The sequence below is a fragment of the Fulvia fulva genome, chromosome 2 (genome assembly GCF_020509005.1).
Source record: "Fulvia fulva chromosome 2, complete sequence".
NCBI lineage: Eukaryota > Fungi > Ascomycota > Dothideomycetes > Mycosphaerellales > Mycosphaerellaceae > Fulvia > Fulvia fulva.
In genome coordinates, this window is record NC_063013.1 from 1,738,943 (window position 1) to 1,765,425 (window position 26,483).

The window sequence follows — 26,483 nt, forward strand, 5'->3', positions numbered from 1 at the left end:
TCGATGTTTCGTTTCTGTCCCGAACAAAGGAGGCTCTTGCTTGCTTGCTTGCTTGCTTGCTGATGATGCGCTCCCCTCTCGATGTCCGAGTGTTTCGTGTGGGCGCAGCGACGCAGATGCACGCCGGCCGCAGTCTGCAGTCTGCACGCGTGGCGATGTATATGTGCTGTGCCGAGAGGATGGGTGGGCGGTATGTGAGGTTGTTATGGTGGGTGTGGCAGGGCCTGTCGTGGGGGTGAAGGTTTGCTGCTGGTGCTCGGTCGGGCAGGAGAGGGCAGTCTGGAGTGCGGTGCAAGCTGTGAGGGTGCCGCAGAGCGGTTACCGCTGTCTCGAGCCAAGCAACGGCCTCGACGGGACCAGATGCAGCCTGTGGGCCGTGGCAGCGCGCAGAAACAAAACTTTGATGGCTCTGCTTAGTTCATGCAAGCTGGCTGGCAATGGGTGTGCTGTCGTCTGCTCGTCTGCTGATGTGAACAGAATGCTCTGCTACGCTGTGCTGTGCTGTGCTGTGCTGTGCTGTGCTGTGCTGTGCTGTGCTGTGCTGTGCTGTGCTGTGCTGTGCTGTGCTGTGCTGTGCTGTGCTATTTACCAAAGTGGTGAGGGCTTCTCTCAGGAGAGCGGCGACTCCTCACTGCTGCCACGCTGCACTCTCGACCTGGTGGAGACGGGAAGCTGTGGAGAACTGCTGCTGCTGCTTCTGCGACACATTGACTACTAGACCTACAGCCGAAATGCCCAGCAATTTCCTTTGCAAGAACCTCGACGCAGCATCAAATCTCTCACCACCTGTCTCACGCCTGCTGATATGCTAATGAGCAATGTTACAATGGCCAACGTCTGACTTGCCACCATGTCTCTCCTTCTGCCTTGCCATTTCCACTACTACCTCCCAGGCTCCCACATCTGCCGATGGCTCCCTGCTCACACCCGTGACTCGCTGACAATTCGCCGCCCAGAGAGTGGCGTTGATGCTCGACCTCTTCGTCCGAACACTTGCTCTGCCCTCACCTCATGTCCACATGTCCAACAGGCAATGAAACATGAAACATGAAACACAACGGCCATCTGTCTGCATCGTTGATGCTTCACACTTTATCCCGCACCGGTGCCACGGCGTTCGGCGCACTGGCCCACACGGTACACCCATGAACCTGGACGTGCGCAACATTTTCACGGCTTGCTCGCGTGGATGAAGTTTCCAGCTCGGCATGCTGCCACCACTGCATAGGTCCGCTGCAAGCACTTCCGCTTCACCATGGGACTCGATCGTCATCGCCTTGCGCCTCAACATCATCTCTTCATCATGCGATCCAAGGCGACATGCACAGCGCAGAGCATCAGCTTGTCAACTCCCCTCACGGTCCCGCCAATGTGTGCTCAAACATCATGTAAGATTGGCAAGGTTGAAGGATCGAATGACGTTTGATGGCGGGACTTTGTGCTTCCAGTCAGATCACGTGCAAAATCACTCAGCACTGCTGGGCTTCTCAAGGTGTTATGCCTCGATCAGGCCAGACTGAAGAAGTCAGTATCGTCTGTCGCGAACGAGAGCTTGTAGGTCTGGCGCATTCGGGCACGATCAGCTGTAGATTTGATACACTCACCTGAAACATGTATCCAAACAGAACACAGGACCATCTCGAGCGAGCTGTTGTGGCCTGGTGTAATCCATCAAGATGACGGCGCTTGTTGTGAAGGTGAATTGACGGCTAGACAATTCGCAAGAGTGCAAAACGACATCAACGAGTTGTTGAACATCGAGCTGAACCTCTAGCAAGCCCACCAGGAACCAACACGATCAGCGGACCGAAGGCTAAGTCCTACGTCCTATGTCCGGGACTGCACATAAGTAGAACAAGGTAGGCAACCACGCTTGCTTTCGTGCAACATCACCGTCAACCCAAATCGAAACTATGGCCCCTGCATTGATCGCCCTCGAAGAACACTTCGATTCCAACATCTTCACCGCCAAAGACAACCTCCACGCCAACCTACCACCTCATCTCAGCGAACGACTCCAAGATGTTGCAGAGCTCAGACTCAAAGAAATGGACGCCGGTAACATTTCCATGCAAGTCCTATCCCACATAGGCCTCATGCCTACTCCAGTAGCAGAGTGCCAGCAAGTCAACGACAAACTAGCCTCAGCCTGCGCCGCATACCCAGACCGTCTAGCTGGCTTCGCGACCCTTCTCATGCAAGATCCAGAAGCTGCAGCCGCAGAGCTGGAACGCAGTGTCAAGAACCACAAATTCCTCGGAGCCCTCATCAACAGCCACCTCGAAGACGGAACCATGTTCGACGACCCCCGATTCTGGCCCGTGTTCGCAAAGGCAGTAGAGCTAGACGTACCCATCTACATCCACCCAAACTACCCCGGCGAGAACCTCGAAAGTTACTACAAAGGCTCCTTCTCCCAAATGTCAGCCGTGATGATGTCCACCGCAGCCTGGGGCTGGCACTCCAGCTGCGGCTTGGGGATCCTCCGTCTCTTCGCCGCCGGACTCTTCGACAGGTGCCCCACCCTCAAGATCGTGATTGGGCACATGGGCGAGATGATACCGTATATGCTTGAGAGGACGATTCACACCGCGCGGAACTGGGGGACGTTTCAGCGCAATCTAAGGACGGTCTGGAATGAGAATGTTTGGGTTACGACGAGTGGGTTGTTCACACTGCCGCCGCTGGAGTGTCTGTTGAAGACTACGCCGGTGGAACATGTTATGTTTAGCTTGGATTACCCTTTCTCGGGCACGGAGACTGGGAGGCAGTTTGTTGAGGAGATTGAGAAGTCGGGACTTTTGAACCAGGAGCAGTTTGAGGGTTTCTGTCATGGGAATTCGGAACGGCTGTTGAAGATCAAGGGGAAGCAGTGAGGATTTGAAGTAGCCATGAGAAGGTGTGCTTTTGAACAAACCGAGGATATCAGCTCCACTCTATCGAATCTATTTGACGTTCTGTATCATGTCTGCTTGATCTGTTGTCGTGAGTATCGTTGGAGAATGCCCACCCGGACTGACTATCTTCTTTCAGTCGAATGTGCCGTGCACGCATGGCATGCTTCACTTCAGCATGCCTTAAAGTATTGCAGGTGCTTGGAGTACAGCAGCAATCGCCTTGCGATCTACTCAAGCTTTTCGGTCCCTTCTTCCCGTACGCCATTCGTCTGAATGCCGAATCGGTCTCGGATCTTATCCTCCTGTTGCACAACTGATTGAGGTAACGCAGCACCAACGCCGCAGAGCACAAACAGCGCCCACTTCCACCGGAAAGGGTTAATCAGAATAATGAGCACGAACCAGTACATCAACTCCGCATATGTGAAGAAGTCGAAAGCTCCAGTTGGTGCCCGTTGCTTCACCCATCGCGTGAAGTCAATCCACGTCTTCATGAGCTTCTCCGTCGGCCGTGCCAATGGATCGACCAGGAACATGAGCAGGAAGCGGGTGTAGATGCCGATGTGGTAGTTGCCAACAGTCCCGATAGCATTGACGTAGGTGCAGTTGTTGGCGCAGATGTCCATATGCTTTGGCGGGAAGACTTGAAGGTACCAATTCGGCGGCTCGTATGATTCTTCGAAGCATTCGTCTGGGAGGAAGTTGAGGGAGGGTCGCTCGTAGCCTGTTGCCATGATCACCATGTCGCCTTCGATCAGCTCTTCCTTGCCCGGACCGCCCTTTGGGACTCCCTGGCTTCGGTGATTGAACTTGATGCCAGTCTCTGTGAAGCCTTTGATGTCGCCGCGCAGCCAGCTTGCGTTGCCGCTTCGGATTTGCTCAAGGACATCGTTGTTGACCATTGGTGTTTCCATGAAGAGACCGTTTCCGCTGGAAATGGCAGGTGCAATGTCCTTGAGGTCCCTGTAGAAGAACAATCTGAGGAGGCTTTCCGGGATCCAGGAGAAGGGTGTCTCTGCTCCGAAAATGTTCAAGGACAGAAGCACATCGATGAAAGGGTTGCGTGGGATGATCCATTTCTCGCTTCGTGCTAGAATGAAGGTTTTCTGTGCTCCAGCGTGAGTGGTGAACTCCATGGCTTCTATAGCGGAAGCCCCACCACCCACCACTATCACCTTCTTGTCCTTCGCATCATCTTCCTTGCCATCGAGCTCAGAAGAGTGGAAGACCTTGCCTTTGAACTGGTCCTGGCCCTTGATCTGCGCCATCTTTGGATCACCACATGTGCCCACACATGCTATGATGCCGTCGAAGCGGCCATTGGACTCGTCGTTGATGATCCATCTGCCCTGGCGGTCTTTGTAGACTTTCTCAACTCTCGTATCGAACTTTGTCTTCTCCTGCAGGTTGTACTGCTTCCATAGCTTCTCAATGGCACCGACGATCTGCTTGCGATCGGGGTATCCTTCCGACCATTTCACACTTGGGTGAAAGCGATACATGACCGAATGTATCTGCAGACCAGATGTGTTGTTGACCTTTGCCCATATTCCACCCAGGTTCTTGCGGCTTCCCGCCTCGAAGATTTGGACATCGAAGCCATGGCCAACACAATGCGATGCTGATGAGACGCCGGTCAGTCCAGCTCCGATAATGGCAATCTTCGGTCGTCCAAGCTTTGCGCCCGGTGGTGGCGGAGTCGGCGAGAGGAGGTAGTCGAGGACGGATTGGATGAGTTGGAAGAGGAAGATGAATGGCCCGTTCAAAAGTTGTTGCAGATAACTCGCTGCCATGATTGCGTCCAGGCTGTTCGGCCGAGCTTGGGGACGGGAGCAGCGTCAAGCTTTGCAGCAATGTGACCAGCACCAAAGAACGAAAAACGCTTCAGAGACGATGACAGTGGCGGCTGCGTCGGATCCAGGAACGCGTCCATCACTACGTCACAGCAGAGCACGTTGCTGACATGTGAAAGGCAATTCGGCTGGGGTTTCGTGCTCCCAACCTCGTTGCGCTTCTTGTGCTACATACTGCGAGTGCCTACCATTGAATAGTAAGACCATCTCTATCTAACCCTCAATCATCAACATGGACGATCCTATGCAAGACATCGCCGATGTCGTCCACAGACTCACCCAGGGAACGCCCAAGCAGCAGGAAGAGGCCATCAACGAGTACTTTACCACTGACGCTTCCTTTACACATCCATTCTGCAGGACGGGCAGCTTTGAGGGCAGTAGATGGCTGATACATGCCATCTTTCGCTGGTACAAAGTCCTTAGCCCAAAGATTGACCTTACCGTGAACTCCGTTGGTAAGAACATGCTGGTACGCTATGAAACTCCGACTGCTAACATTCCGGGTGTAGCACTTGACGAGACGAACCTCACTTTATACGTCAACATCAGCCAAATCTTCTCGATCTGGCTGATACCCTTCCACCGCGCGCCTGTCAACCTCACAACCGTCCTCCAGCTCGTCCGAAAACAGCGGAAATACTACATCCAAAGCCAGAATGATCTCTACCAGGTCGATCAGTTCATCAAGTTCCCACCTGGCCTTTCGCATATCGGACCTCTTATCGTATTGTTCTGCAACTTCATCGCGACATTCTTCTGTGTCATAGGAGCGTACATCGGAAGCCCGTTTACACGCTACATGCAGCGACAAAGTGAGAAGAGGAATGATCTCAGCGGGGCCAATGGCGACGCCTTCTACCAACGACAGCAAGAGATGAAGAAGTTGAAGCAATACCAGTCGTGATACACAAGCAATGAGAGCTTGATGGTGCTTGCCTGGAGTGCTCAGGTCGATGCTAGCACACAAGACAGTAGAGGGGAAGATCATAGTCAGCAGAAGGCTCGGACATCTTCATTGGCACAGCCGCCAGATATCGACAGCAACAACGATGTTCGTAACGTGCTTCGGGTACCTCAGGCCCCAGACAACTGATAGACATAGCGCGCGCGCGTCGATCCAATACACCGCGAAGGCAAGAGCAAGTGTGCGAGCATTGAGAAGGTGGGGAGATTTGCAGAGAGACGGGAAGCGAGACCAACGACTCAAGCAAAGCGCATTGCCCAGCTGCACAGCAGCTTTGACAATATATTACACAAAATGTGCAATACACAGCGCGACATGAGGGATTGCGAGCTTGGGCGAACAGGCTTCGCAGACATTAAGTGCCAGTCTTGAAAACACGATCTGCTAGGCAATGAGCACTATGTTCTGTTCGAGCCGTACCTTCTCTGACGATCCCTGCTTCGCACAGCACCACCTGCCAACTGTAAACGACACAACAGTGCGGGCGGGCGTTCCTTGCTCGTCTGGCTTGCCATCTTCTTGGACAATACTTTCAACAACACGCATCATTTGGATATTTGCATCTACCGTCCACCCGACTACACAGCTTCTTGTCTTCTGGTTTCGGCGTTTGGATATTTTCATCGGACTTTCAGTTAATCGCCTTTGCCCCGTAGCTTCTTTACACCACTCCGACAAACGGATAATGAGAACAACACCATTGCTTTGAATTCGAGCTCCGTGCTCATCGTCAGTATGGACGATCCACCTCAGCCAGATCCACCTCAGCCAGTCGACGAATTTGGCCTCCCGCCTCCAACAGAACGCGAGCCAACTGCGGATGACCCAGAGCCTGAGCCTGAACCTGAAGGTGAGTTGGTGACCATCAAGCGGAAGCCAACATCTTTGCTGACAGTCCCAGCGGCACCTCCACCTGAACCACCTGCGGATGACCCAGCACCTGAACCTGAAGGTGAGCTGGAAGCTCTCATGTGGAGGCCAACATTGTTGTTAACAGCCCCAGCAGTTCCTGAACCTGAACCTGCACCACCTGCGGATGACCCAGCGCCTGAATCTGAAGGTGAGCTGGTAGCTATCAAGTGGAAGTCAACATGTTTGCTAACAGTCCCAGCGGTTCCTCCACCTGCACCCCCTTCCGTGGACCCCGAGCATGTTGACGCCACGCCGGCAGTGGTCATAAAGGAGGATGACACCTTGAAGATTGTGCCAATAATCGAGCCGTCGCCATCACCTTCAGTCGAGCCTCCTCCTGTCGAGCCTCCTCCTGTCGAGCCTCCTCCTGTCGAGCCTCCTCCTGTCGAGCCTCCTCCTGTCGAGCCTCCCGCTGTCGAGCCTCCCGCTGTTGAGCCTCCTGTAGCAAAGGAACCCGAGGCACCGATTGCACCGGTCCCTGTACCAGACGACCATGGCGTTGCAGCCACGACTATCGAGACGACTAGCGTTGAGCCAGCAGCACTGGTCGTTCCACCCGAAGCACCTGTTGCCATTGAACAAGTTGCAAGCCATGAGGCTATAGCGCCTGAGCCTGTGCCTGTCGCTGTGATCGTTCCAGCAACAACCCGCGAAACACCCTTAGTCACGTCAGACATCACGCCAGCCCCCGCTGTAGAACAGGATGTCGTCCACCATGATACGGCTGCTATAACGACATCTGGAACGGATACACCAGCCCCATCCACCCGCACCAATATCACTCGAATCACAGCTGCTAGCCTAGCGGATTTGCCGACGCCTACAGAGGTTTTCGCCGGACACGCCGCTGAGCATGCAACCACACTCACCATGAAGGATGGGGTCATCTTTCACGAGTCTGGCGAAGCTCTGTACAGAATCAACGACAGAACTTTTACCGATAAGCAAAACGCGCCAGTCTTCGATCTCCGCCGGGGACACTTCAGACGTTCAACGTGGAAGGTGAAGCCGAAGGTCACGAAGAGCGACAAGAAGAGCGACACGAAGAGCGACACGAAGAGCGTCACGACGAGCAAAATCCGAATCAGAGCTCGACAGCACTACGGTGTCTTCAAAGTGCCAATGCCGCCCATGAGTACAGGTGGTCACAAAAACCGCGAAGCCGTCCTGCACGCTAACCAACTTCGTCTTGGAGCAACCAAGTCGGCGTTTGAGAACAAAGCCATTGTTGGTATGGTCGACAATGACAAGATGCACGTTGCCAAAGGTTTCGATCTTGCACTCGCAGGAGCAATATGGAAGGCACAAACGGATACATCCCAGAAGCATGCCCGCCGTCAGTCTGCTTTTGCTAAACTGAAGACCAAGAAATTGACAAAGAAACCCAAAGTGAAGTCGACCAAGTCGAGCAAGTCGAACAAGTCGAGCAGCCACTCGGCGGCCACAGTTTGATGTGGCTTCGCTTTGTACCTAATGTCTCTTGGTGGCAAGTGCTTGTACCTAGGATTGGATCTATAATACTTCTGGACTTATCTACAAATATCGATCCCTATGATGATGGAATGGAATGTGCATCTCACAAGCCTTTCAGTGGTGCCTGTTTCTGTCAGCCAGTCTATTGTTCTCGAGATAGACCTCGATCTGGTTTGTCATCTTGTGATCGACATCCTTGCAACACGCACACGCGATCAACCCAACGATACCGAAGGCCATTGAGACCATCACGACAACGAAGATTGCATGGCAGTAAGCTTCGTTCAGAGCAGAGCTGGCCGCTGCAACGATGTTCGCCGGGTACGAGGAGATCTCCGTCGTGCTGACGACCGCCATCAGCTGGGAGAGCTGATCTTGGAGTAGACCCGCGGCCAGTACGGCTTTCGGTACGCGCTTCGCAGTCATGATGGTTGCCACGATGACGAAAAAACCCAGCGAGAACAAGCCGATCAGAACGATCTTCTGCTACAAGGGCACTTTGACCTTGAACAGAAGTGGCATTGGTAGTATGATAATACCGAGATCCGTGAGGCTGTTGAGCACCGCAATCACGATGTAACTGGGCGTGCGGACAGTGCAGTTGTCTAATCCTGTGTCAGTAGATATTCGATCCTCTTCGCGTGTTGCGCTCATTCCTACCTCCAGCATACGCCTTGACTTGCCACGATCTCGATGCTGGCATGCATATGCAGACGTGTGTAAGGACACAGGCTAGCCAGGTACAGAATGTGAAGATGGAGAAAGCCTTGACGGCCACTTCTTGTCGCGCAACGCCGGTCCTACCACAGTCAGTATCTAAACAGTCCATCGCCTCGGCTCCATCTTACCCAAGCTTGACGTAAATGGTCCACAACACGCCTTCCAGCGACCAGATCAAACTGATATACCATATCCAATTCATGAAAGCCAGCTTCGAGCCCAACGTCACGGCTGGAACCTGACTGTCGGGGATCAACATGGCCGTCTCCTCGTTGAGGCCGATGTTGTTGCCCAGCTGCGTAAAGTTGTATATGCCGGCGGTCTCCAGTGTGTAAAAGATCTATCGTGGCGATCAGCAAACACTCATCGAGCAGCCCAGCAACAGCAACTACTCACCAACGCAAGGCCTGCGAATGCATCTCCGATGTCCAGATTCCTGATTCCGAAGAACTTTAATCTGGCGTAGAACCGCAGCAGTATGAAACATATGCTGACACCGTATTCTGACCAGACTTCTCTGAACAGAGCATCCGTCGAAGGTACACCTGAGGACATTGCGGCCAGCTGTTAGTAATGCACACCATAACACGAGCGCCTGAATCGATGCTCGAACGGTGTGTCCAGACTGAACCCGTGAGCCAGCCAGGTAGGTGTGAGCTGAATCTCCGACGATGAAGACATCTTTGATGCTTCGAAATACTCGAGCCTTGTCTCATAGCCTACCTCTTTCCGGAAAACGTCTCATGAAGCTAACATCGCTTATCGAAGTGTAGCAGCCTAACATTTAGCCATGTCCACATCAGACGGACGGTGCCAGTCGTTGCTAGCTATAGGCTCTGACCTCTCTCTGTGATCGAGCGCACCTCAGCATCTAAGCGGAGCTGCGAAAGCCATTCCTCCCAGTCGAACGCACAGCATCGAACAGTATGGCGGAGAACAAGGTCGCGATTATCACAGGAGGCGGTACGTGATGCGAGCAGACTCATCAGTGCCGGCATCTGACATAATTCGCAGCCAGTGGCATGGGCCTCGCCGTTACGCAGGCACTCGTCGAGCGTGGTGACTGGACTGTTCACGTTATCGATGTCAGTCAACCGCGACTTGATGAGGTCGAGAAGTCATCGTCTAGGATCAAGTCGCACAAAGCCGACGTGACGGACTACGACCAACTGGCATCGGTCTTGCCGAAGGTCTTCGAGAGCAGTCATCGACGAAATATCGATTTTGTGTTTGCGAATGCAGGCGTGATCGAGTCACAGGACTTTTACAAGACTCAAAGGACAGATCCACTACCGCCGCCAGACCTTCGATCGATAGACGTTGATCTGAAGGGCTTGATCCTGACCTGCTACCTTGCTCAGCACTACTTCCGCCGCAGTGAGCACAAAGGAAAGGGAGCCAGCCTGATTCTGACAGCGAGCTGTGGTGGCTTTTACCCCTCGCACTACTCCCCGATGTACACGGCCGCGAAGCGTAGGTTGCTACGAGTTGCATAATTTGCTTGTATACTGACGTGGGTTGCAGATGGCGTGGTAGGCTTCGGCCGCGCGATCGCGAACCGGTTCCTCCAAGATGGAATCCGTGTCAATAGCATATGTCCTGGCATTGTCGAAACCAACCTGACGGGTGAGGGTGGATGGGCAGGCTTTCCTCCAGCCCTGTTCACTCCAGCCAGCGATATTTCGAAAAAGGTCCTCCGTCTTGTCGATGGTGGTGCGCCACTCACTGACGATTTTGGGACCACCATCCCGGCCAACAAGCTATACGGCCTCGCTCTTGAGATCAACAAAGGTCGCATCTATGTATCTTCCCCCACAGGTCATATCCGGAGTATTGTGGGGCGAAAGCAGCTATGATACAGTACGTGAGAGGCGTGGCACCGTTGTTGAAGGCGAAGGAGGGGATCTATGTGAACTGTGTGCTACCGGGAGCTGTGCAAACGCCCATCGTCCCACAGGAGATGATTGAGGCTATGACGCCGGAATGGTGAGTGTCGTCCCTAGCCAACGGATCCAAAGCAATCTCGCTGATGGAGGACTGCAGTGTTACACCAGTCGAGACGATCATCAAAGCGCACGACGAATTCATCGACGATGAGCGAGGCATGGCCGGGCAGACGCTGGAGGGATCTGCTGACCAGTTGGTGTACTATGATATGCCAGAGCCAGGTAATGTTTATAAGACGAAGCGAGCCACGACGGTATGGGAACCACTTTTCCGCGCGATGGATGGCGAGAACTTAGACCTTCCAGATGCCATTTTGTAGTAGGCAGAACCAATGGGTATCAAGCTATTACGATGTGACGCACCAAAAACTTCAGAAGCACTTTTTTAGTTGTTTCCTCTTCGACCACCTCTTTTACCTCTGTCCACATGGGCCTTGAGGATTCTGCGGTGCTCCACCAGACTTCTCTTTCCTTTTCTCTTCGCCTTACCAAGTGTCATCATGAAGTTCTTCTTACGTGCCTTCTCCTTGTTGGTGGTGCTCTTGCCCTCGGCTTCCTTCTTCTCCTTTCTGCGTGCTGTGGTCGAGCGGTGGTCGTTGCCGTCCTCCTTATCACCCTTGGCCATCCGGATCTTCTCTTCCTTGGTCAGCTTCTCGCCGTACTTAGCAAGACCCGCAATCTGCTCGGCTGTGACTTCGTCATCGGCATGTCGATTGGAACGCGCGGCTTCTTGCTGTTGCTGAAGCTTGCGACGTTTGGCAGTAGGCATGGCTGCTGTGATCGCTGCTGTTTGGCGTAGTTCTTTTAGTTTCTCGAGATCGGCGGGTGTCAATATCCTGGTCGTAGCGAGTTTGGACATGCGTGCTTCCTCGCGTTTCAGGGCTGCCTCTGGCTCCAAGGAAGCAGTCTGCCTGCTCTTCGCTTCGTCAACGTCGTCTCCCTCATCAGCATCTTGCTCGTTCTTATTCTCTTTGTCGGAGTCTTTCGATCCAGCCTTGGCTTTCTTCCCAGCGGGCTTGTCGTCTTCAGAATCTGAGATCTCAATGTCTTCGCCTTCACTCTCAACATTGATCCAGCCGCCATCACTTTCACTGTCATCACTCTGGGCATCCCAATTCTTCCAGGCCTCCTCGTCGTCATCACTGTCAATGCCCTGCTCCTCTCGCCACTTCTCCAACAGCTCGATGCCTTCGATGCCCCCTCCGTCAACCTCGCCGAATCTTGGACCCTGGTTCTCGCCTACTCTCAGCTTGAGCGCAGCATCGCGCCCCCGGTCTTTCTTCTTCAACATCTGCGCGCCGACGTCTCTGTACAGCGAAAGCAGACCTCTAGCTGCCATCTGCACACCCTTGTCCTTACTCTTTCGATACTGGACAAGATCTTGCAGAAGAGTCTCCGTCATGGCTAGTGGTTGTCGAACACAGATCTCGCGAATGCCGTTGAGACCTGCTGATGCAACCTCTGATGCTGCAGCTTCCGAAACAAACTCGTTCGCAATCTTCTGTACAAGGGGCTCCAGAACATCAGGTGGGACCAAGCTGTGTGTAGCCTGAGCCAAATTCGCAAGAAAGCTGGTCACAGAAGGTTGCTTCGGCGACAAGAATCTGATGAAGTAAGAGTACAACGGAATTATGGTCAGCTTGTGCAGACCAGTGAGTCGACTGACGAGCTGCAACACGAACAGCTTTTGCTCAAGCACCAGCCGCACCTTTGGTTGAGCTGGCTGGAGATGCTGCTGGAACAGCTTCTCTGCGAATCCCTGCGGATCGTGCAGCAGATGCAGCGCGCTGAAGTTGAGTGTCTGGTGCGTGTTCTTCCTCTTCTCCTTGCGCTTCACCTTGGCTTGCGCGGCCTTGATTTCCTTGTTTCGCTTCGTAGATTTCTTGTTGATGCCGACCTGGTGCTTGATCTTGGCCACATCCACATCGCTCTCATCATCACTCTCCTCGGCAGCTTGCTCTCGCTCCTGGTCCGATCCCAGGAAGAAGCGGACGCCGCTTGTCACGACTTTCGAATCCTGACTGAGGGCAGCGATCTCCATGACACTCACAGCTTTTGCATCTGCCCAGACCTGTCTCTTCCAGAGCTCTCGCGTAAGCTTGACTGCCCATAGTCCCTTTGGCGATGCTGGATCGTCTGCAATGGCATTGTAGCATATCGTCTGGATGTTGCGATTCAGCTTGTGGTTCTTGGTCTTGCTGTTGGCTGTGCGCAGATCTGAAACGATTTTCTGGAAACACAGTGCTCGTAGTGCTTTCGAGGGTGTGGAGAGGAGCAGCTTCCATAGTGTATTGAGCAGGGTATTCGAGTCTACAATCTCCTTCTTTCGCAAGAGCACGATGCTGCCTACGATCTTGTCTCTGAGCTCGGGATCCAGCGATGCATGGTGCAATTCGATCAAGTTGATGAGGTCCTTTGGGAAGTCGGCAGTCAGGTCAGGGTAACAGTCGGCGACGTGAGCAACGAAGTCGATGAGGTTTCGCAGTGATACTACGCCGTTGTCGCCGGTAGTGGTGGGCGACTGCAGCAGGATCTCTTTGATCGAGACATATTGCCCGTACTGGTTTGCGAAGTCCTGGCGGTAAGACGTGGGATCTCGTCGAATCTTATCCTGGAGTGCCGGCAGATCCGCCTCGACCTTCTCCAAAGCAGCGATCTTGCGCTTCGGCATCTTGAACGCGACTATCACGAGACGTGATGTTGTTGTCTGCGCTCTTCGCCTCGTTCGGCCTTGCCTCCAAATTTCTGACATCTCCAGCTCTGTCTCGGCTGAATTGATCCGCCGGCAGCGGGCCGCCTATCGCAAAACTTTATATTCTATCTCGATTCTCGATTCTCGAGACTCGAGTCGTCCAGGAACCGTCTTCCGTTCGCTCTCGCTCCCGAGGTCAACATCATCGGGCTGGTCGTCTTCCGCCATGCCATTTCCATGGCACCCACCATGCGTCTGCACGTACAAGGCTAGGTGATCTTCTAATCATTTTCTTCTACATATCTTACACCCCACGCAGAATCCCGCGGCATAGATACTCCTCCCCCAGTTATCCTCCCCAAGCTTCGACATTACATACTACAAGGCCTAATAGCATACGACACCGGCCAGGCCACATACCGACCCAAACATCATCTCTGCCAGCGAACATGTCTTCATTGGAAAACCCCGGTATCGAGGGCTTCAACACTATCAGCCCCCACCATTTCGCTATGTCGACCAGAGAACAAACACGCTGGTTCAGCAAAGTCACCTGCTCTCATTGTCTTCTGCACCTTCATGAGTGCTCAGCTCAAACATATCGCCAAGTACACCCAAGGCTATCAGGTGCTCTTTCCAGACTCTGCCATTCTTCTCGTGCAGTCTTCCATCAAAGACACATTTGCCAGCGGTCTGTGTCCTGCGAAGATATATCATTTGAATGCGGGCATTGCAGCAGGTAAGAACCGGCGGCTCGTGAGCTCCTGCTATGGAGAGCCTCACGAGGCAATGATTCGCCTGCCTGCTTGCAGTGTCCTCAAATCCATTGTATATCAATATGCTTCTAGTGCATCCCTTCTGACGTACGATAGATGCGAAGCAGGCTGATCGGTTGAATGTGGCTGCCGCTGTGATCGTCAGCTATAAGGGCTCGTCAGACAAGGACAGGTGGGTGCCTTTTTCGAAACCGAGGGACTTTCGCCATTCCATTGGTTCTCCGTGCATGTATAACAGTAGCAGTATTCTGACAGTCTACATCTAGGCCGATCCTTCTCCACTCGATGTCAAACGGCGGCGGCATCGCTTCCACTCGCCTAGCCACAATCCTCAGAAATCAGGGACACGGGAAGATCTTCGACCGCCAGGTCCTCGACTGTCAGCCCAGTCGTCCTCACCGCGGACTCGGAATTCGAGCAATGGTGATGCAACTGCCTAGCAACCCAATCATACGCTTCATCGGAACCTGGGTCCTTACTGCTTGGACCTACACCGGCTGGTTCCTGCATGTGACGCTGCTCAGACGGGAAGACATTATCTCACGTCTGCGACGACTCGAGAATGACCCTAATCTGTTCGATTTGAGCCTCGACAGGCTGTACATGTACACGAAACAGGACGCTCTCGTGCCGTGGAAAGAAGTCCATGAGCATGCGCAGGAGGCAAAGCGAGCGGGCTATCTTGTAACGGAAGATATCTTTGCAGAAGCTCCGCACTGCGCACTAGTCAGGGAGGACGCGGACAGGTACTGGCGGCAGATTGAGGAATTGGCTCGTGGCCCAGCCTAAGGCCAATCATGGGTGATAAGTTCAAGACGTGCTTGTGCTGACAAAACCTTGTGTATTGCAAAAAGACTTACATTACACCGTGCCCAGTTGTGTCGTAACGTTCAACGAGTAAATGCGCGCGTTAAATACAGGGTGTATCACGAAAAGGATCGACATCAACTGTCATATGCTCTCGGCCGTCACCTCATTACCTCCCTCGTTGCACTTAGTAGGGCGTGTTGGCTTTCTTGATGGCATCCCAGTCCGGCCCAGCAACACCCTCCTGTCCCGGCTGAGCATGTCCCGCACTTGTTCCAGCTCCAACGCCAGTTCCGGTCGTAGCATTACGAATAGCAGGATCAGTCTCATGGTACCCTGCGATGTTCTGAGCACCATCGGTGCCACCCTGTCCGGTACCGTACTTCGCCGTGTTCATCGGCAGTCCGGTATGAGGTTCAATGACACGACCATCGTTGCCGCCTGCGTGCTGTGCCGCCTCTTCGGTGGTCTTGCCCTCGCCGAGCGCTTTCTTGTGCAGCTTGTTGTGCTCATCGTGGGAGTGGGAGTGGCTACCGCTGCTGTTGTCGTGCTTCTTCTCATCGTGGTGTGACTCCTTTTCCTTCTCTTTACCCTCGCCTGGGTGCAGGATGCGGTGGATGAGGCTTGGTTTCTTCTCCTTCTCCTCTTCCTTGGTGTGCGAAGAATGGCCCTTATCATCCCTGTGGGTGGCAGCGATTGACTTTGGATCACCAGTGTGTTGCACTGGGGTGTCTGAAGGTCCAGCAGCCGGGCCGGTCTTCTTTGCTGCAGACTGGTCGCCCGAGGCAAATGCACCCGCGCCAGCACCAGCTCCAGTGCCGGCAAGTCCTGCCTCACCAGCATGCGCGGCCTCTTTGTTGCGGTGACGAGAATCTGGAAGGTTCGTACCTGGCTGGGTGGCGGCAGAGGAGTCTGTTGTGGCGTGATAAGCTGGTTGAGTTTGAGTGCCGTGAGTCGAAGCGAGCTGCTCCGTAATCGGCTTGTCATGATCTCTGGTCGCGGCATAAGCGCCAGCGCCTCCCAATGCACCCGCACCTCCAACGAGTGCTGCGTCACGTCCGTGGTGCTGGTCTTCGGTACCCTTCAAGTCCTGTCCAGTGCCTGTATGCTCGGTAGATGGACGGTCAGTGGGTGTGCTGTCTGGATACAGCTTCTCGCCCACCGTGGGCTTGTGGTCGCTCTGAGTGCCAATGGCGCCACCACCAACAGTCGAAGTCTCCTTCACACGTGGATCGGCCTTGTTCGCTAGATCCGAGGAGTGTGGTCCGGTTGTCTTCGAGTCCTTCATCTTCTCAGGCTCTGGTTGAACTCTCGGATCAACAATGTTGGCGATGTTACTATCGTGTGGACCGATGGTCTTGCTTGCTGGACCAGTGTCGCCCCTACCCTGAGCAGCTTCATAAGCTCCATATCCAGCAGCGCCAGCGCCAGCTCCAAGAGCAGCGTCGCGACCATAGTGGTGATCGCCGGTCTGCCCAGGTTGTGCTTGCGTCAAGCTTGGGTCGCGATCGGGAATGGAAGTAAGAGGTGCAGCGCTCGCCGATCCACCAGCGCCGTGACGATCTACACCCGACTAAAACAGGTTCGTTAACGAAGTGACGGAATGTCAAATGGAACTGCTGCGCATACCTCGGTGGGAAATTCTCCGGGGACATGTGGATCAAGCCTGTTGGCAATGTCGGTCGAGTGGGGACCATGTGTGTGGTGGACGTAGCCTGTGATCGATTCAGTTAGCATGCAAAGACGTTGACGCCCAGCGAAAACTGTCTATGTCATCCTCTAGGGGTTGTACGCACCTTCAGCCGGAGCTCCACTGCAATTGTCGCCTGGAATGTTGTACTGGCGAGCAGTGTAGGTAGCGTCTTGCACATCACGTGGCGCCGCGTTCAACTGTGAAGGGACGGTGCTCCCACCAATACCAGTAGTTCCTGCGCCAGTCGTGCCGGTCAAAGGAGTCGATTGATTCTGATTGTGCTCGTGAGCAGCGTAGCCAGCACCCAAGCCTGCAGCACCGACACCGGCGATACCAGCGTCACGGCCAAGTTGCGAATGACTTCCGACAGTAGACGAGGCAGCAGCTGGGTCTTCTGGAGCGGAGATCGGGTTAATGTGGTCTCCTGGGGCATCATGACCACCCAGTGGGTGAGGGCGGTCTACTACCGCAGTGTTTGCCTGCTCAGTGGTGGGAGTGACGTGGTCTCCCGCCCGGTCGTGCTGGCTATATGCTCCAGCTCCCACGCCAGCTGCTCCAAGGCCACCAGCAATGCCCGCGTCGCGCCCTAGATGCGAGTCTGTTCCATGTTGTACGGCACGGTCTTCTGGCCTCGATATAGGGTTGATGTGATCTCCTCCTACGGATTGGCCGCCAAGTGGGTGCGGCCGCTCTGTGATAGGTTGGCTGCTGGTCGTGGTAGGCGTCGTGGTGGTTGTCGTAGGCCCTACATGCGCGTCGCGGCCGAGGTGAGAATCGGGGCCGGCGGTACTAGAAAGCAGTCAGCCCCTGTTCATTGCAACGATATTAGCTCCCACTTACGTCTGAGCAGTGCGGTCTGGAAGACTTTGTGCGGCAGAGCTTCCAATGCCCGCACCTGTATTGCTGCCTGTGATGTCTGAGCCTTGTCCTACCACGTGTGCAGTCGAACCATATCCTTCCGCATCATATTTCTCGCCATGGGGATTCAAAATCTGTCTCAGAATCGAGTGGTCCTTCTGTCCCTTGTCGGTCTGCAGCTGGGCGTCTGGGCTAACAGTGTGTGGTACTGCGTGACCAGCTGGGGCGTCCGTGGTGGCCGCGCCCTCCCTCGTTCTCGTCTCTGCATCGCCGTAGAGCACCTCATCGTCCTTGGAGGAGCCTGGCGAGCTAAGGCATCGAATGATTAGCTTAGCACACGAAGTGCACGCACTGGCTTTTCTTACAGTGCTTTCTTGAGCTTGTCCATGTTGTTTGATTGCTGTGTGCAGTCTGAGTTTCTTCACAAGACTGGATTGCAGTACAAGGTTAGATACCAAAGGCTTGGGACTGTATACGATCAAACAAACACCTACCTGAGCGGGGCACCTACGCAGCTGTTTGCAGCTCATGCCGATTGACAACGTCATGGGCGCGGCAGCATCTACCAAGAACTGCCACGCAGACGTAGTAGCCAGTCGTCCGGGTTGACGCGGAAAGTTGGCAAACGTGGATGGCAGGTCAGGTTGTGAGTGGTTCTGCAGAGACATTGGTTGGCACCAATGCAGCCTGCCGCCAGCGGCTCTGTCCGAGGGTCAGGCGAACGGCGTAGCGCAGTGCGACAGCATCTTGAACAGGTTACCGGGCACGCAGATCTCTCTAGAACGCGACGGGATCCCCAGATGCCAGATGGCACGGGAAGCTTCGACTGCTTGCAAGCCTGGTGGCTTGGTGCATGATCCAGACGCTGACGCCATGTGGTATCTAGCGCTGACCGTTACACCATTTTGACGCCGAGTGTATCTGGCCACATCTTCTGGCATCGAAGCTCTGTTGTATTCCTGAGGCACTCGCAGGTTTGCACCAACATCCATCTCAGTGATCTCACACCACCGCCGGCCTGTCGAGCTGAGATTCCGCTCCGCGCCGTTGAGCACTGCCGTGGATGGCGACAACGGTCCTGTCGTCGGCTGCTTTCTCGGGCAGCTGCTGCCAAGTGATGCATGCATCGATATGTACCTGACAGCGCTCGCCGCCGCCGCCGGTGACCGACAAGAACAGCGAACATTGACAATGCATTGCTCTGGCAGCAATTGTCGTCGCTCTTGTGTGAAGGTGCACGAGGCGCAACGGGGCAGGAGACAAGACCGAAGGAAGCCTCAGCAGTTGGCATCCCGCGAACTCCCATGCGATTTTTGCGCCAAATGCACGCTTACGTTCTTGCTGCATGTTACCTCGAACGGCAAGAGGGCCGATTTGGTTCAAACCCTCTTGAACCCGTCTCTCCGTCTCCCCGTCTCCCGCATGGTGGCCATGCTGCCCTCGTGTCTCTCCACCCTCGCCGCTCGCACGCACTTCTGCCCTTCGAAGCCGGCGGTTTCTCACCATGAAATGGCTGCAGCGCATTAGTAGGCTTCCACCCAGCGCTTCGTGACCTTTCGTAAAGCCCCGAAGTACTGTACCTACTGTACCCTTTCATCTACACCCGCTCGTCTTCCTCCACCTCTTCGACTCCGCGCCTCTCCGCAACACGCTACCACGGAACCACGGAACCAAAGAGCTTGACGTAGCTACCGGTTACCATCTGCTGTCCCTCTCGACTCTGCTTCAGAACCTTCCTTACATGGCGCGGTAGCCCGGAGTCTCGACCTGCTTGCAGCCTGAAACCACATCCTTACACCTAGCAATCTCTCTTCGCTTCATACCTTGTCATGGCCATCCGCGAGAAAGCCAGGAACTTCTTCAAGAAGTCCAACCGCAGTGAGAATGGCTCGCAGCTGTCCAAGTCATCGACACAAGCGTCCGACAGAGACCGCTGGCCTAGCAATGTCTACAAGCCTGGTGAGCCAATGCCACGACCGAAGTACAGGGCACCGCCAAAGAAAGAGCACAAGGAGAAACTAGAGTCGTTCAGCTTCGCAGAAGCATGGAGAAGGCGGAGCTTCCAGAGCCAGTACAGTCCTATGGGAACGAGGGCGCCCAGCAGGAGGAACAGCTCGAAGCATGGCAGCAGAAGGAACAGCTGGCTGAGCATGGGCAGGAAAAGCTTCAGTGGAAAGAGTACAGAGGGCGGCAGGTCAAATAGCATTACTAGCGGGGAGACTGAAAAGAGCGGCGTGAGGCAACGAGAACACTTGGGCGCTGCAAGGCCTCCGGCGTTAGGCAATCAGCCAGAGGCCGAAGGCGATGATGATGTTGGTAATGGTGAGTTGATATGGTCTGCATATCGGTTTCTTCAGCTGAACACTTTGCAGTCGGAATGTCGCGTGTGCAATCGAAAGATCACGTCATAGTATCGAGGCCACGCACATCCGAAGGCTTGCCCAATGGCACAGCCAACGGTCTCGCCAACGGTGTCCCGAACGGCATCCCAAACGGTCTGACCCAGACTTTAAGTACCGCACATGATCATCGTCCATTCACCGAAGGAGACTTTGCTCTAGCACTTCAACGCTCACATTTAGCCGTACCGACTCAGGGCTGACAGACTCTCGAAGAGAATTACGTCGGGAAAAGGTTTGGGCACGGGTTTTGCATGTATAAAAGCGTGGGTTGTATAGGCATCACCAAACATGGGCAGGCGTTACACGAAGGGCAGGAGTATGGGTTGCATTTACATCAAGGACTTCGAGGAGATACGGTACAGCTTGGACAGCGACTACATCGGACCGGCAGGGTGTTAGGCGTAGAAAGTGTGCACATGGAGACGAGATATTGGACAAACCATGGCATTCTTCCTTTAGGACCCTTGGGTCGCGACTGTCCCTATGAGACATCGCCTAGAGCTCATCGTGGGCAGCACTTTGATCATGTGCAACCTGGACTGGATTAGCACCGTTGGTGTTGGAGCAGGACCACCGCAAACTACTCACCCGGGATATTTTGAAGGCACCAGGCATCATCTGTTGGAACACCCCCACCTGGTCGTATTTCTGCGCCGCAGCCCGTATCTTCTCGACATTCTCTCTCCCGTAGCTGGCCAAGGGATTCTGGCTGATGTCGGCATAATCGAGGTACAAGAGCTCATTGTCCGCATCGATATCTTTTGCGTACGCCGAAAGCTGGTCGCGAAGCCATCGGGCCTGGCCCTCGAAAAGTTCATCCTGTGAACTGTCCTGCCACGCTATGTACGGCTCGTACACTGGAAGGTGTCAGCTCGGCATCAAACTTGGAGAGAGTACGACAACATACTGAGAAGTGTCTCATCGAAGCGATCCAATGCCGAGACGTTGCCGCCTTTGACTTTCCCAATCTGACCAAATATCCTCGGTATCGGCTGGTACAATGTCATCAAGCTGTAGTCACCTGTTGCCTTCTCCTCGAGAATAGCTACCACTTGCTTGAAGAGCTCATGGGCTTTTTGCAGCACACGTATGTCGTTCTTGAAGGTCAGCGTGCTAAACTGTACTCTGTGCGTCTTTTGCTGCTCAAGCTCTCTCGCAAGGGACGTCATATTGCGAATGCCTGTGGTATCCGAGATATTTCCTGGAATGGCGAAGAACTCCTCGAATACAGCGGGATGCTGGACCGGCGCCGTATACTCATATGCATTCATAAAGAGCGGCACCTTCATCGCCGACAGGTACATCTCGATCACGATGGCGCTGTCGAATGGATCCTGCTCGATCTTGTCGCCATAGTTCAGGAGAGCCTCAAATTGCTGCTGAGCAGTCGACTCCGGATATAGCATCAGCCCCCCAAACACATCGCCACCAGGATAGGCAACGAGGTGCACCCTTGTGACGATGCCGAAATTCGGACCGCCACCCTTGAATGCTTGATGGAGGTCGACGTTCTCATGTTTGTTAGCAGTCACGATACTGCCATCAGCGAGCACAACCTCGAACTCCGCAACGTTATCGCACGCCAATCCTTCTCGCGCGGCGAAGTAACTGTTGCCGCCTCCTAGAATAAGTCCGGCTACACCAACAGAGTAAGATCGTCCCCCAACAACCATAAAGGCCATCTTATCCAAAGTGTCATACACGTCACCCCAGACTGCTCCAGGACCTACAGAAATCGTGCCATTCTGGACAAAATTGACAACCACGTCGTTCATCTTGCCAAGATCTATCGTTACGCCACTTTCAATGCCAGCTGCTCCAGCATAGTGCATGTGGCCGCCACTCCGGACGGCGAACTGGCATGGCTGGGTCTTGTTGGCCTCTACCAGGGCGGTGACTGCGATGGAAACTTCTGTGGCGGCCTCAGGCCGGGGGAAGCAGCTCGGTGTCAGCCTGGCACTTGTGGAGAAGTACTTGTTGACTTGGATGTCGTAGGCTTCATATCCAGGGTATATCAGGCGCTCGGCAAGGCCTGCAGTTTCCAAAGCAGAACACTGGTTTCATGACAACGAGGGCTTGGCGCTAGTTTGGATTGGGCCTTCACGCAATGTGAACTTTCTGCTACAGCAAGCACAACGCCGGCAAGGAGGGACGCCAGCACGAGCATCTTTTCAGTCATCCTCTCCAGCGGGTCTGAGAAGTACGAGTGATGGTCCTAGACTGTCGCAAAACATTTCCCCGAAGGTGCAAGACATTGCTGCGCCACTGGTCAAGCAGACTTGAAGTCATCGTCCGGGGACTCATCACCACAACGCCCGAGTCGAGTTGGTCGCTGGTACGAGGGTCTAAGAACCATACTCTTGCCTCATTCAGCGTCTACGCGATATGCCAACGCCGCGGATTGGACGCAGCTGTGATCGCTTGCAGCTCGCCGAGATGTCGCCTGTCAGTAGACCAGGGTTGCACCTCCTCCAGACACGACGCCCGTAACGCGCAACGTGCGGCATATGTGCAAGAAGAACAGCGCAGAGTCGAGGTTGTGTCGGGCAGCATCTGTGGGGTGCCTTTTTCAGCAGCAGGAACGACTGCCTCGTTCCTTCCTCCTTCACCATGACGGCAACATCAAACGTCCAAATGTGGAACACGACCCAGCACGAGCACGCGACAGCCGCAAAGTGGAGTACATTGACTACAACCAGTATGACTTCCGACCGGTTGTGACATGATCGTCAGGCACAGTTAAACGATCTGCAGCTGTGGAATACACGGGTCCTACCAACTTGTCGCAGTACTCGCCTACACACGCCGCACCAGGGTCTTGCTGTGAAAGTAATATATAAAACATGCCATCTGGGTCTCAAAGTGATTGAGGTCACTAGCCTTGCAGCACGCTCTCCGCCGCCGCATTCTAGACTCTGTTTGAGGGATTCGTGACAAGCAGAGCTAATGCCAGACAGAGATGTTGCGATCTCACTTCGCACACATGGCAACAATATGCAACTTTGGCAACACCGTCGAAGCTACACGCTGCACCGGAACAGTCAATGCGGCCGTGGGATGAGGCATAGACATTCACTGCTGCAGGCTCGACCACAACGAGCTACGCGATCATGACTTCAACCAGTCTGGGCGACCTTCCTGCCGCTACAGCCCCTGCCAGCTACGTCCAAGACTTGACTCATCCACCGGAGACGAAGCACATCAATGCTGGCATCACAACATCTGTTGTTGGAATGGTCGTTTCGACGCTCTTCATTCTACTGCGCATATATACCAAAGCTGTGCTTGCCCACATTTTTGGCATCGGCGACGTTGCGCTGCTACTGGCATGGCTAATCTCAGTAGCACTCCAGATCATGGTAGTCTGGCTATGGGCAGTGGAGCACATTGGTGTGCACATATGGAATCTGACAATCAGTGAGACGAACCTGGCAGTGCTGCTGGTCTCAGTCTGCTCCATACTTTACATTCCTTTGATGGCGCTGGCGAAGTTCTCACTCCTGCTATTCTATCGCAAACTATCACTGGAGCGCTGGCTCGCATACGATGTCTACGGGATCATGACCTTCATAGTCAGCTACAGCATCGCACTGGGCTTTGCCTTCACTTTTGCCTGCACTCCCCTTGAAAGGAATTGGTATGCTGTCAAATCACGAGTGTCGCCGCAGAGCCATTGCTAACTGACTGCAGGGCCATCACAATCACTACAGGCCACTGCGTCAATAAAGGTGCCCTCTACCTCGCTACAGCAGGTCTCAATGCCGCGACGGACGTGACTCTCCTGATCCTCCCGATCCCAATAATAGCCAAGCTTCACGTGCCTTTGGTGCAAAAGCTCGGCCTGGTCGCCATGTTCTCTATTGGCTCGTTGACACTCATCACAAGCCTTGTCCGCTTGTCGCTCCTTCCACCTATGGTCACCGATCTCGGTACCACATGGGCAATCTCTACTCCCGCGATTTGGATATGCATCGAAGCCAATCTGGTGATCATCTGTGGCTGTTTGCCGATCTTGCGTCTTTTCTTTCGACACGTAGCGCCACGCCTGATCGGCAAACATACGGAGACAGCCGCGTCTGGCCCAATGGGGTCATTTGGTAAGAAGCCTATTCAGACCCCAGCTGAACTTTCGACTCTCGACGGACGGGAACGGCGGCAAGACAACGAGCATCCATATGGCCGGATGACCGAGTGGGACGAGTGGGAGAAGGACATGTGTAATGACGAGAGTTCGGAGGAGTATATCATGGATGCGAATGGCAGAATTGTCGCCACGAAGCTGCCGAGAGTAAAAGAAGAGGAGGAGGAGCCACAAATGATACTACGAAGTCAAAGTCAGCGACCAAGGTTCATGCCGCAGCGGACCGATAGTCAGAAATCAACGATGCTGCGTCGTAACGACAGTCAGAGGTCGAAGGTGCTACCTCGGACGAGAAGTCAGCGCTCGACAGCAACGGCGAAGAGTCGACTATCCTATCCTACCCGGTTCTCCGCAGAGTCAGCAGAGCCAGGCATAACGATTCCACCGCCCACATACGTGATAGGGCGGGATGAAGATGGGAGGTACTCCTTGAGGTCGAACCCGTAAGAGGATCGGAAGACGATGCTGATGGAGATATGAGATACGATGGACACATAGCAGACATTACAAGCAGAAGCTCTTAGCTCATGTCATGAGTTACGCGCAAAGTCACCAGGGCCCCCAGTGTCATCCCAATTCGAGCAAGGCGCTGTATATGTGGTGTACAGCGTTCCTTGTGCGCTAAGTCCTTCGCCGTTCGAATCGATGAGGAATCCAGGGCCGTCGTAGAACCACGCATAGCGTTCGACGTAGGGCACAGCATCTAGCCACGGCAGCGCTTTCTTCATGAAAGTCTGGGTGTCGGCATCCGATGTATCGCCTTCGCTGTAATCCATGCCCACTTCTGTCAACCAGATGGGATAGTTGGGATAGGCAGCATGTGCTTGCTTGACGAAAGACTGCAGGTAGGCGAAGGCATATCGGTTGCTGTACCAGTGCTAAGCAAGGGACGTGTCAGTTCTGCTTAGCGTGCAAGTACTTTGAGAGAGAGCACTAGCGCTTGCCATGCCCTCTGCGCATCAATTGATACGTACGATGTTGATGAAGTCTATTGTGCATTCTGTACAGTTGCCCAAGAATTGGCCAAGATAGTCCAGACCATTCTGAGTTATGGCAGGTGCTCCTAGTCGGACTTTCCCAGCGAAGGGCTGCATACTTCTCCTGTACGCGGCAACAGATTGCTGAACAGTCATGCAGGCCGATCCGTCGTGACAGAGGTCTGGCTCATTGAAGCTCATCAAGGCATCGGCGCCGTCGTCTATGGCCGCCAGGGCTGCAGCAGGCCACGCTTGCGCCAGGCTTTCGGCGTCGTTGAACAGCAAGGGATAAAAGGTGATCGCCGGGTTCGTGATGTTGTCGTCGTTCTTGTAGCGCGAGTAGTACCAGTCATAACCCCAGGACACTTGCGAATTCTGTCCCGACAGGGAGTAAGGCTGTGTGAATGTATCGTTGGTATAGCTCAATCCTCGTTTGCCATTGTTGCGCGCAGGAGTCGGGCCCGAGGTCGATTGGCTGGTTGGGACAGCCGAAGTGTTGTATGCTGCAAGGAGGACAGTAATCGTGAGTGCAGCTATTGTGTACATATCAGCAAGATGTCTGACGAAACTGCTACCGAGACTGCCTTGTTGCACGATCCAGGGGCGAGATGCTCAGAGGCATGGCTTGACATTGTCGGACAGAGCGCATTTCATATGTCTTCAACGCTCGAGACATGAATGGCAATTTGTGATGGGTTTGAGATCTGCGCCAGTAGTACTGAAAAGCTGCTCGGCACTTGTGATGAGGCTTGCTTTGGTCTGCATCAAAGTCGTTGGCTATGTGCCGTGTGCAATGTTGATGGTATTTGTGATGGTCGTCGCCGAGGCAAGCCTTGGTACAAGCTCGAGGTGGTGGAACCTTCAGCAGAATCGTCACCTAGGTAGCGGCAGTCACGACCTTTCCTGTCCAGATAAGGCAGGCGGGTAGATTGCATGAGCAAGTCAGACATACATGTGGTCCTGGTTGCACTCCATGTCGAATGTCGCCGAGGAGGTGCTTGTCTTCTGGTCCAGGTCCAGCTGGAGTGTTTGCACCAAAGCACTTGCTTCACGGACATCTGCCGTCAGCCACATAACGCAAGTCGAACACGACTACGCTAGACACATGAAGCAGACCACCGCGGCAGACAGCCATCTATCAGACGCAGGTATCTGAACTTCTTAGCCTATGCGGCGAGCGTCAAACATCTCGGGTGTAGTCAGGACAGTGACAAGGGTTTTGATTGCAGTTACCACTCTCAGAAGTGATGGCCTTGGCGCCTCGCTTAGCACGGGCCGACTTTATGGCTGAGGCAGGAACGACCGATGACGATTTGTCAGGCAGTCTCACGACTGATGACCGAAGGCCTTCGAAGACGCCGTGGCGATT

General features: G+C 54.1%; 13 protein-coding genes across 13 annotated transcripts; 7 read left to right on the forward strand and 6 right to left on the reverse strand.

Annotated features, from left to right (window-relative positions):
• Nucleotides 1-1,913: 1,913 nt before the first annotated feature.
• CLAFUR5_02793 (Decarboxylase orsB) lies at nucleotides 1,914-2,876 on the forward strand (the record flags this gene model as incomplete). Its single annotated transcript, XM_047901941.1, has 1 exon — nucleotides 1,914-2,876. The coding sequence occupies one exon, from the start codon at nucleotides 1,914-1,916 to the stop codon at nucleotides 2,874-2,876; it is 963 nt and encodes a 320-aa protein (XP_047758553.1).
• Nucleotides 2,877-3,124: 248 nt separating this feature from the next.
• Nucleotides 3,125-4,690, reverse strand: CLAFUR5_02794 (Baeyer-Villiger monooxygenase; the record flags this gene model as incomplete). The annotated part of the gene is made up of 1 exon (XM_047901942.1): nucleotides 3,125-4,690. The coding sequence occupies one exon, from the start codon at nucleotides 4,688-4,690 to the stop codon at nucleotides 3,125-3,127; it is 1,566 nt and encodes a 521-aa protein (XP_047758554.1).
• Nucleotides 4,691-4,982: 292 nt separating this feature from the next.
• On the forward strand, nucleotides 4,983-5,657 carry CLAFUR5_02795 (uncharacterized protein; the record flags this gene model as incomplete). Its single annotated transcript, XM_047901943.1, has 2 exons — nucleotides 4,983-5,208; nucleotides 5,263-5,657. 2 exons carry the CDS (start codon nucleotides 4,983-4,985, stop codon nucleotides 5,655-5,657), a joined length of 621 nt encoding a protein of 206 aa, XP_047758555.1.
• Nucleotides 5,658-6,452: 795 nt separating this feature from the next.
• On the forward strand, nucleotides 6,453-8,081 carry CLAFUR5_02796 (uncharacterized protein; the record flags this gene model as incomplete). Its single annotated transcript, XM_047901944.1, has 4 exons — nucleotides 6,453-6,567; nucleotides 6,619-6,669; nucleotides 6,724-6,777; nucleotides 6,829-8,081. The coding sequence occupies 4 exons, from the start codon at nucleotides 6,453-6,455 to the stop codon at nucleotides 8,079-8,081; spliced, it is 1,473 nt and encodes a 490-aa protein (XP_047758556.1).
• Nucleotides 8,082-8,588: 507 nt separating this feature from the next.
• On the reverse strand, nucleotides 8,589-9,377 carry CLAFUR5_02797 (uncharacterized protein; the record flags this gene model as incomplete). The annotated part of the gene is made up of 4 exons (XM_047901945.1): nucleotides 8,589-8,707; nucleotides 8,763-8,902; nucleotides 8,951-9,162; nucleotides 9,219-9,377. 4 exons carry the CDS (start codon nucleotides 9,375-9,377, stop codon nucleotides 8,589-8,591), a joined length of 630 nt encoding a protein of 209 aa, XP_047758557.1.
• A 371-nt stretch (nucleotides 9,378-9,748) lies between these two features.
• On the forward strand, nucleotides 9,749-10,678 carry CLAFUR5_02798 (Short-chain dehydrogenase/reductase prx7; the record flags this gene model as incomplete). The annotated part of the gene is made up of 3 exons (XM_047901946.1): nucleotides 9,749-9,785; nucleotides 9,837-10,295; nucleotides 10,347-10,678. The coding sequence occupies 3 exons, from the start codon at nucleotides 9,749-9,751 to the stop codon at nucleotides 10,676-10,678; spliced, it is 828 nt and encodes a 275-aa protein (XP_047758558.1).
• A 475-nt stretch (nucleotides 10,679-11,153) lies between these two features.
• On the reverse strand, nucleotides 11,154-13,439 carry CLAFUR5_02799 (uncharacterized protein; the record flags this gene model as incomplete). Its single annotated transcript, XM_047901947.1, has 1 exon — nucleotides 11,154-13,439. One exon carries the CDS (start codon nucleotides 13,437-13,439, stop codon nucleotides 11,154-11,156), a length of 2,286 nt encoding a protein of 761 aa, XP_047758559.1.
• A 600-nt stretch (nucleotides 13,440-14,039) lies between these two features.
• On the forward strand, nucleotides 14,040-15,025 carry CLAFUR5_02800 (uncharacterized protein; the record flags this gene model as incomplete). The annotated part of the gene is made up of 3 exons (XM_047901948.1): nucleotides 14,040-14,199; nucleotides 14,333-14,408; nucleotides 14,503-15,025. The coding sequence occupies 3 exons, from the start codon at nucleotides 14,040-14,042 to the stop codon at nucleotides 15,023-15,025; spliced, it is 759 nt and encodes a 252-aa protein (XP_047758582.1).
• Nucleotides 15,026-15,230: 205 nt separating this feature from the next.
• CLAFUR5_02801 (uncharacterized protein) lies at nucleotides 15,231-17,982 on the reverse strand (the record flags this gene model as incomplete). Its single annotated transcript, XM_047901949.1, has 5 exons — nucleotides 15,231-16,616; nucleotides 16,673-16,758; nucleotides 16,840-17,525; nucleotides 17,577-17,903; nucleotides 17,960-17,982. 5 exons carry the CDS (start codon nucleotides 17,980-17,982, stop codon nucleotides 15,231-15,233), a joined length of 2,508 nt encoding a protein of 835 aa, XP_047758583.1.
• A 1,441-nt stretch (nucleotides 17,983-19,423) lies between these two features.
• On the forward strand, nucleotides 19,424-20,196 carry CLAFUR5_02802 (uncharacterized protein; the record flags this gene model as incomplete). Its single annotated transcript, XM_047901950.1, has 2 exons — nucleotides 19,424-19,916; nucleotides 19,967-20,196. 2 exons carry the CDS (start codon nucleotides 19,424-19,426, stop codon nucleotides 20,194-20,196), a joined length of 723 nt encoding a protein of 240 aa, XP_047758584.1.
• A 295-nt stretch (nucleotides 20,197-20,491) lies between these two features.
• Nucleotides 20,492-22,175, reverse strand: CLAFUR5_02803 (FAD-dependent monooxygenase sdcF; the record flags this gene model as incomplete). The annotated part of the gene is made up of 3 exons (XM_047901951.1): nucleotides 20,492-20,853; nucleotides 20,904-22,050; nucleotides 22,101-22,175. 3 exons carry the CDS (start codon nucleotides 22,173-22,175, stop codon nucleotides 20,492-20,494), a joined length of 1,584 nt encoding a protein of 527 aa, XP_047758585.1.
• A 931-nt stretch (nucleotides 22,176-23,106) lies between these two features.
• Nucleotides 23,107-24,584, forward strand: CLAFUR5_02804 (uncharacterized protein; the record flags this gene model as incomplete). The annotated part of the gene is made up of 2 exons (XM_047901952.1): nucleotides 23,107-23,633; nucleotides 23,687-24,584. The coding sequence occupies 2 exons, from the start codon at nucleotides 23,107-23,109 to the stop codon at nucleotides 24,582-24,584; spliced, it is 1,425 nt and encodes a 474-aa protein (XP_047758586.1).
• Nucleotides 24,585-24,667: 83 nt separating this feature from the next.
• On the reverse strand, nucleotides 24,668-25,660 carry CLAFUR5_02805 (Alkali-sensitive linkage protein 1; the record flags this gene model as incomplete). The annotated part of the gene is made up of 2 exons (XM_047901953.1): nucleotides 24,668-25,015; nucleotides 25,112-25,660. 2 exons carry the CDS (start codon nucleotides 25,658-25,660, stop codon nucleotides 24,668-24,670), a joined length of 897 nt encoding a protein of 298 aa, XP_047757920.1.
• Nucleotides 25,661-26,483: the final 823 nt, after the last annotated feature.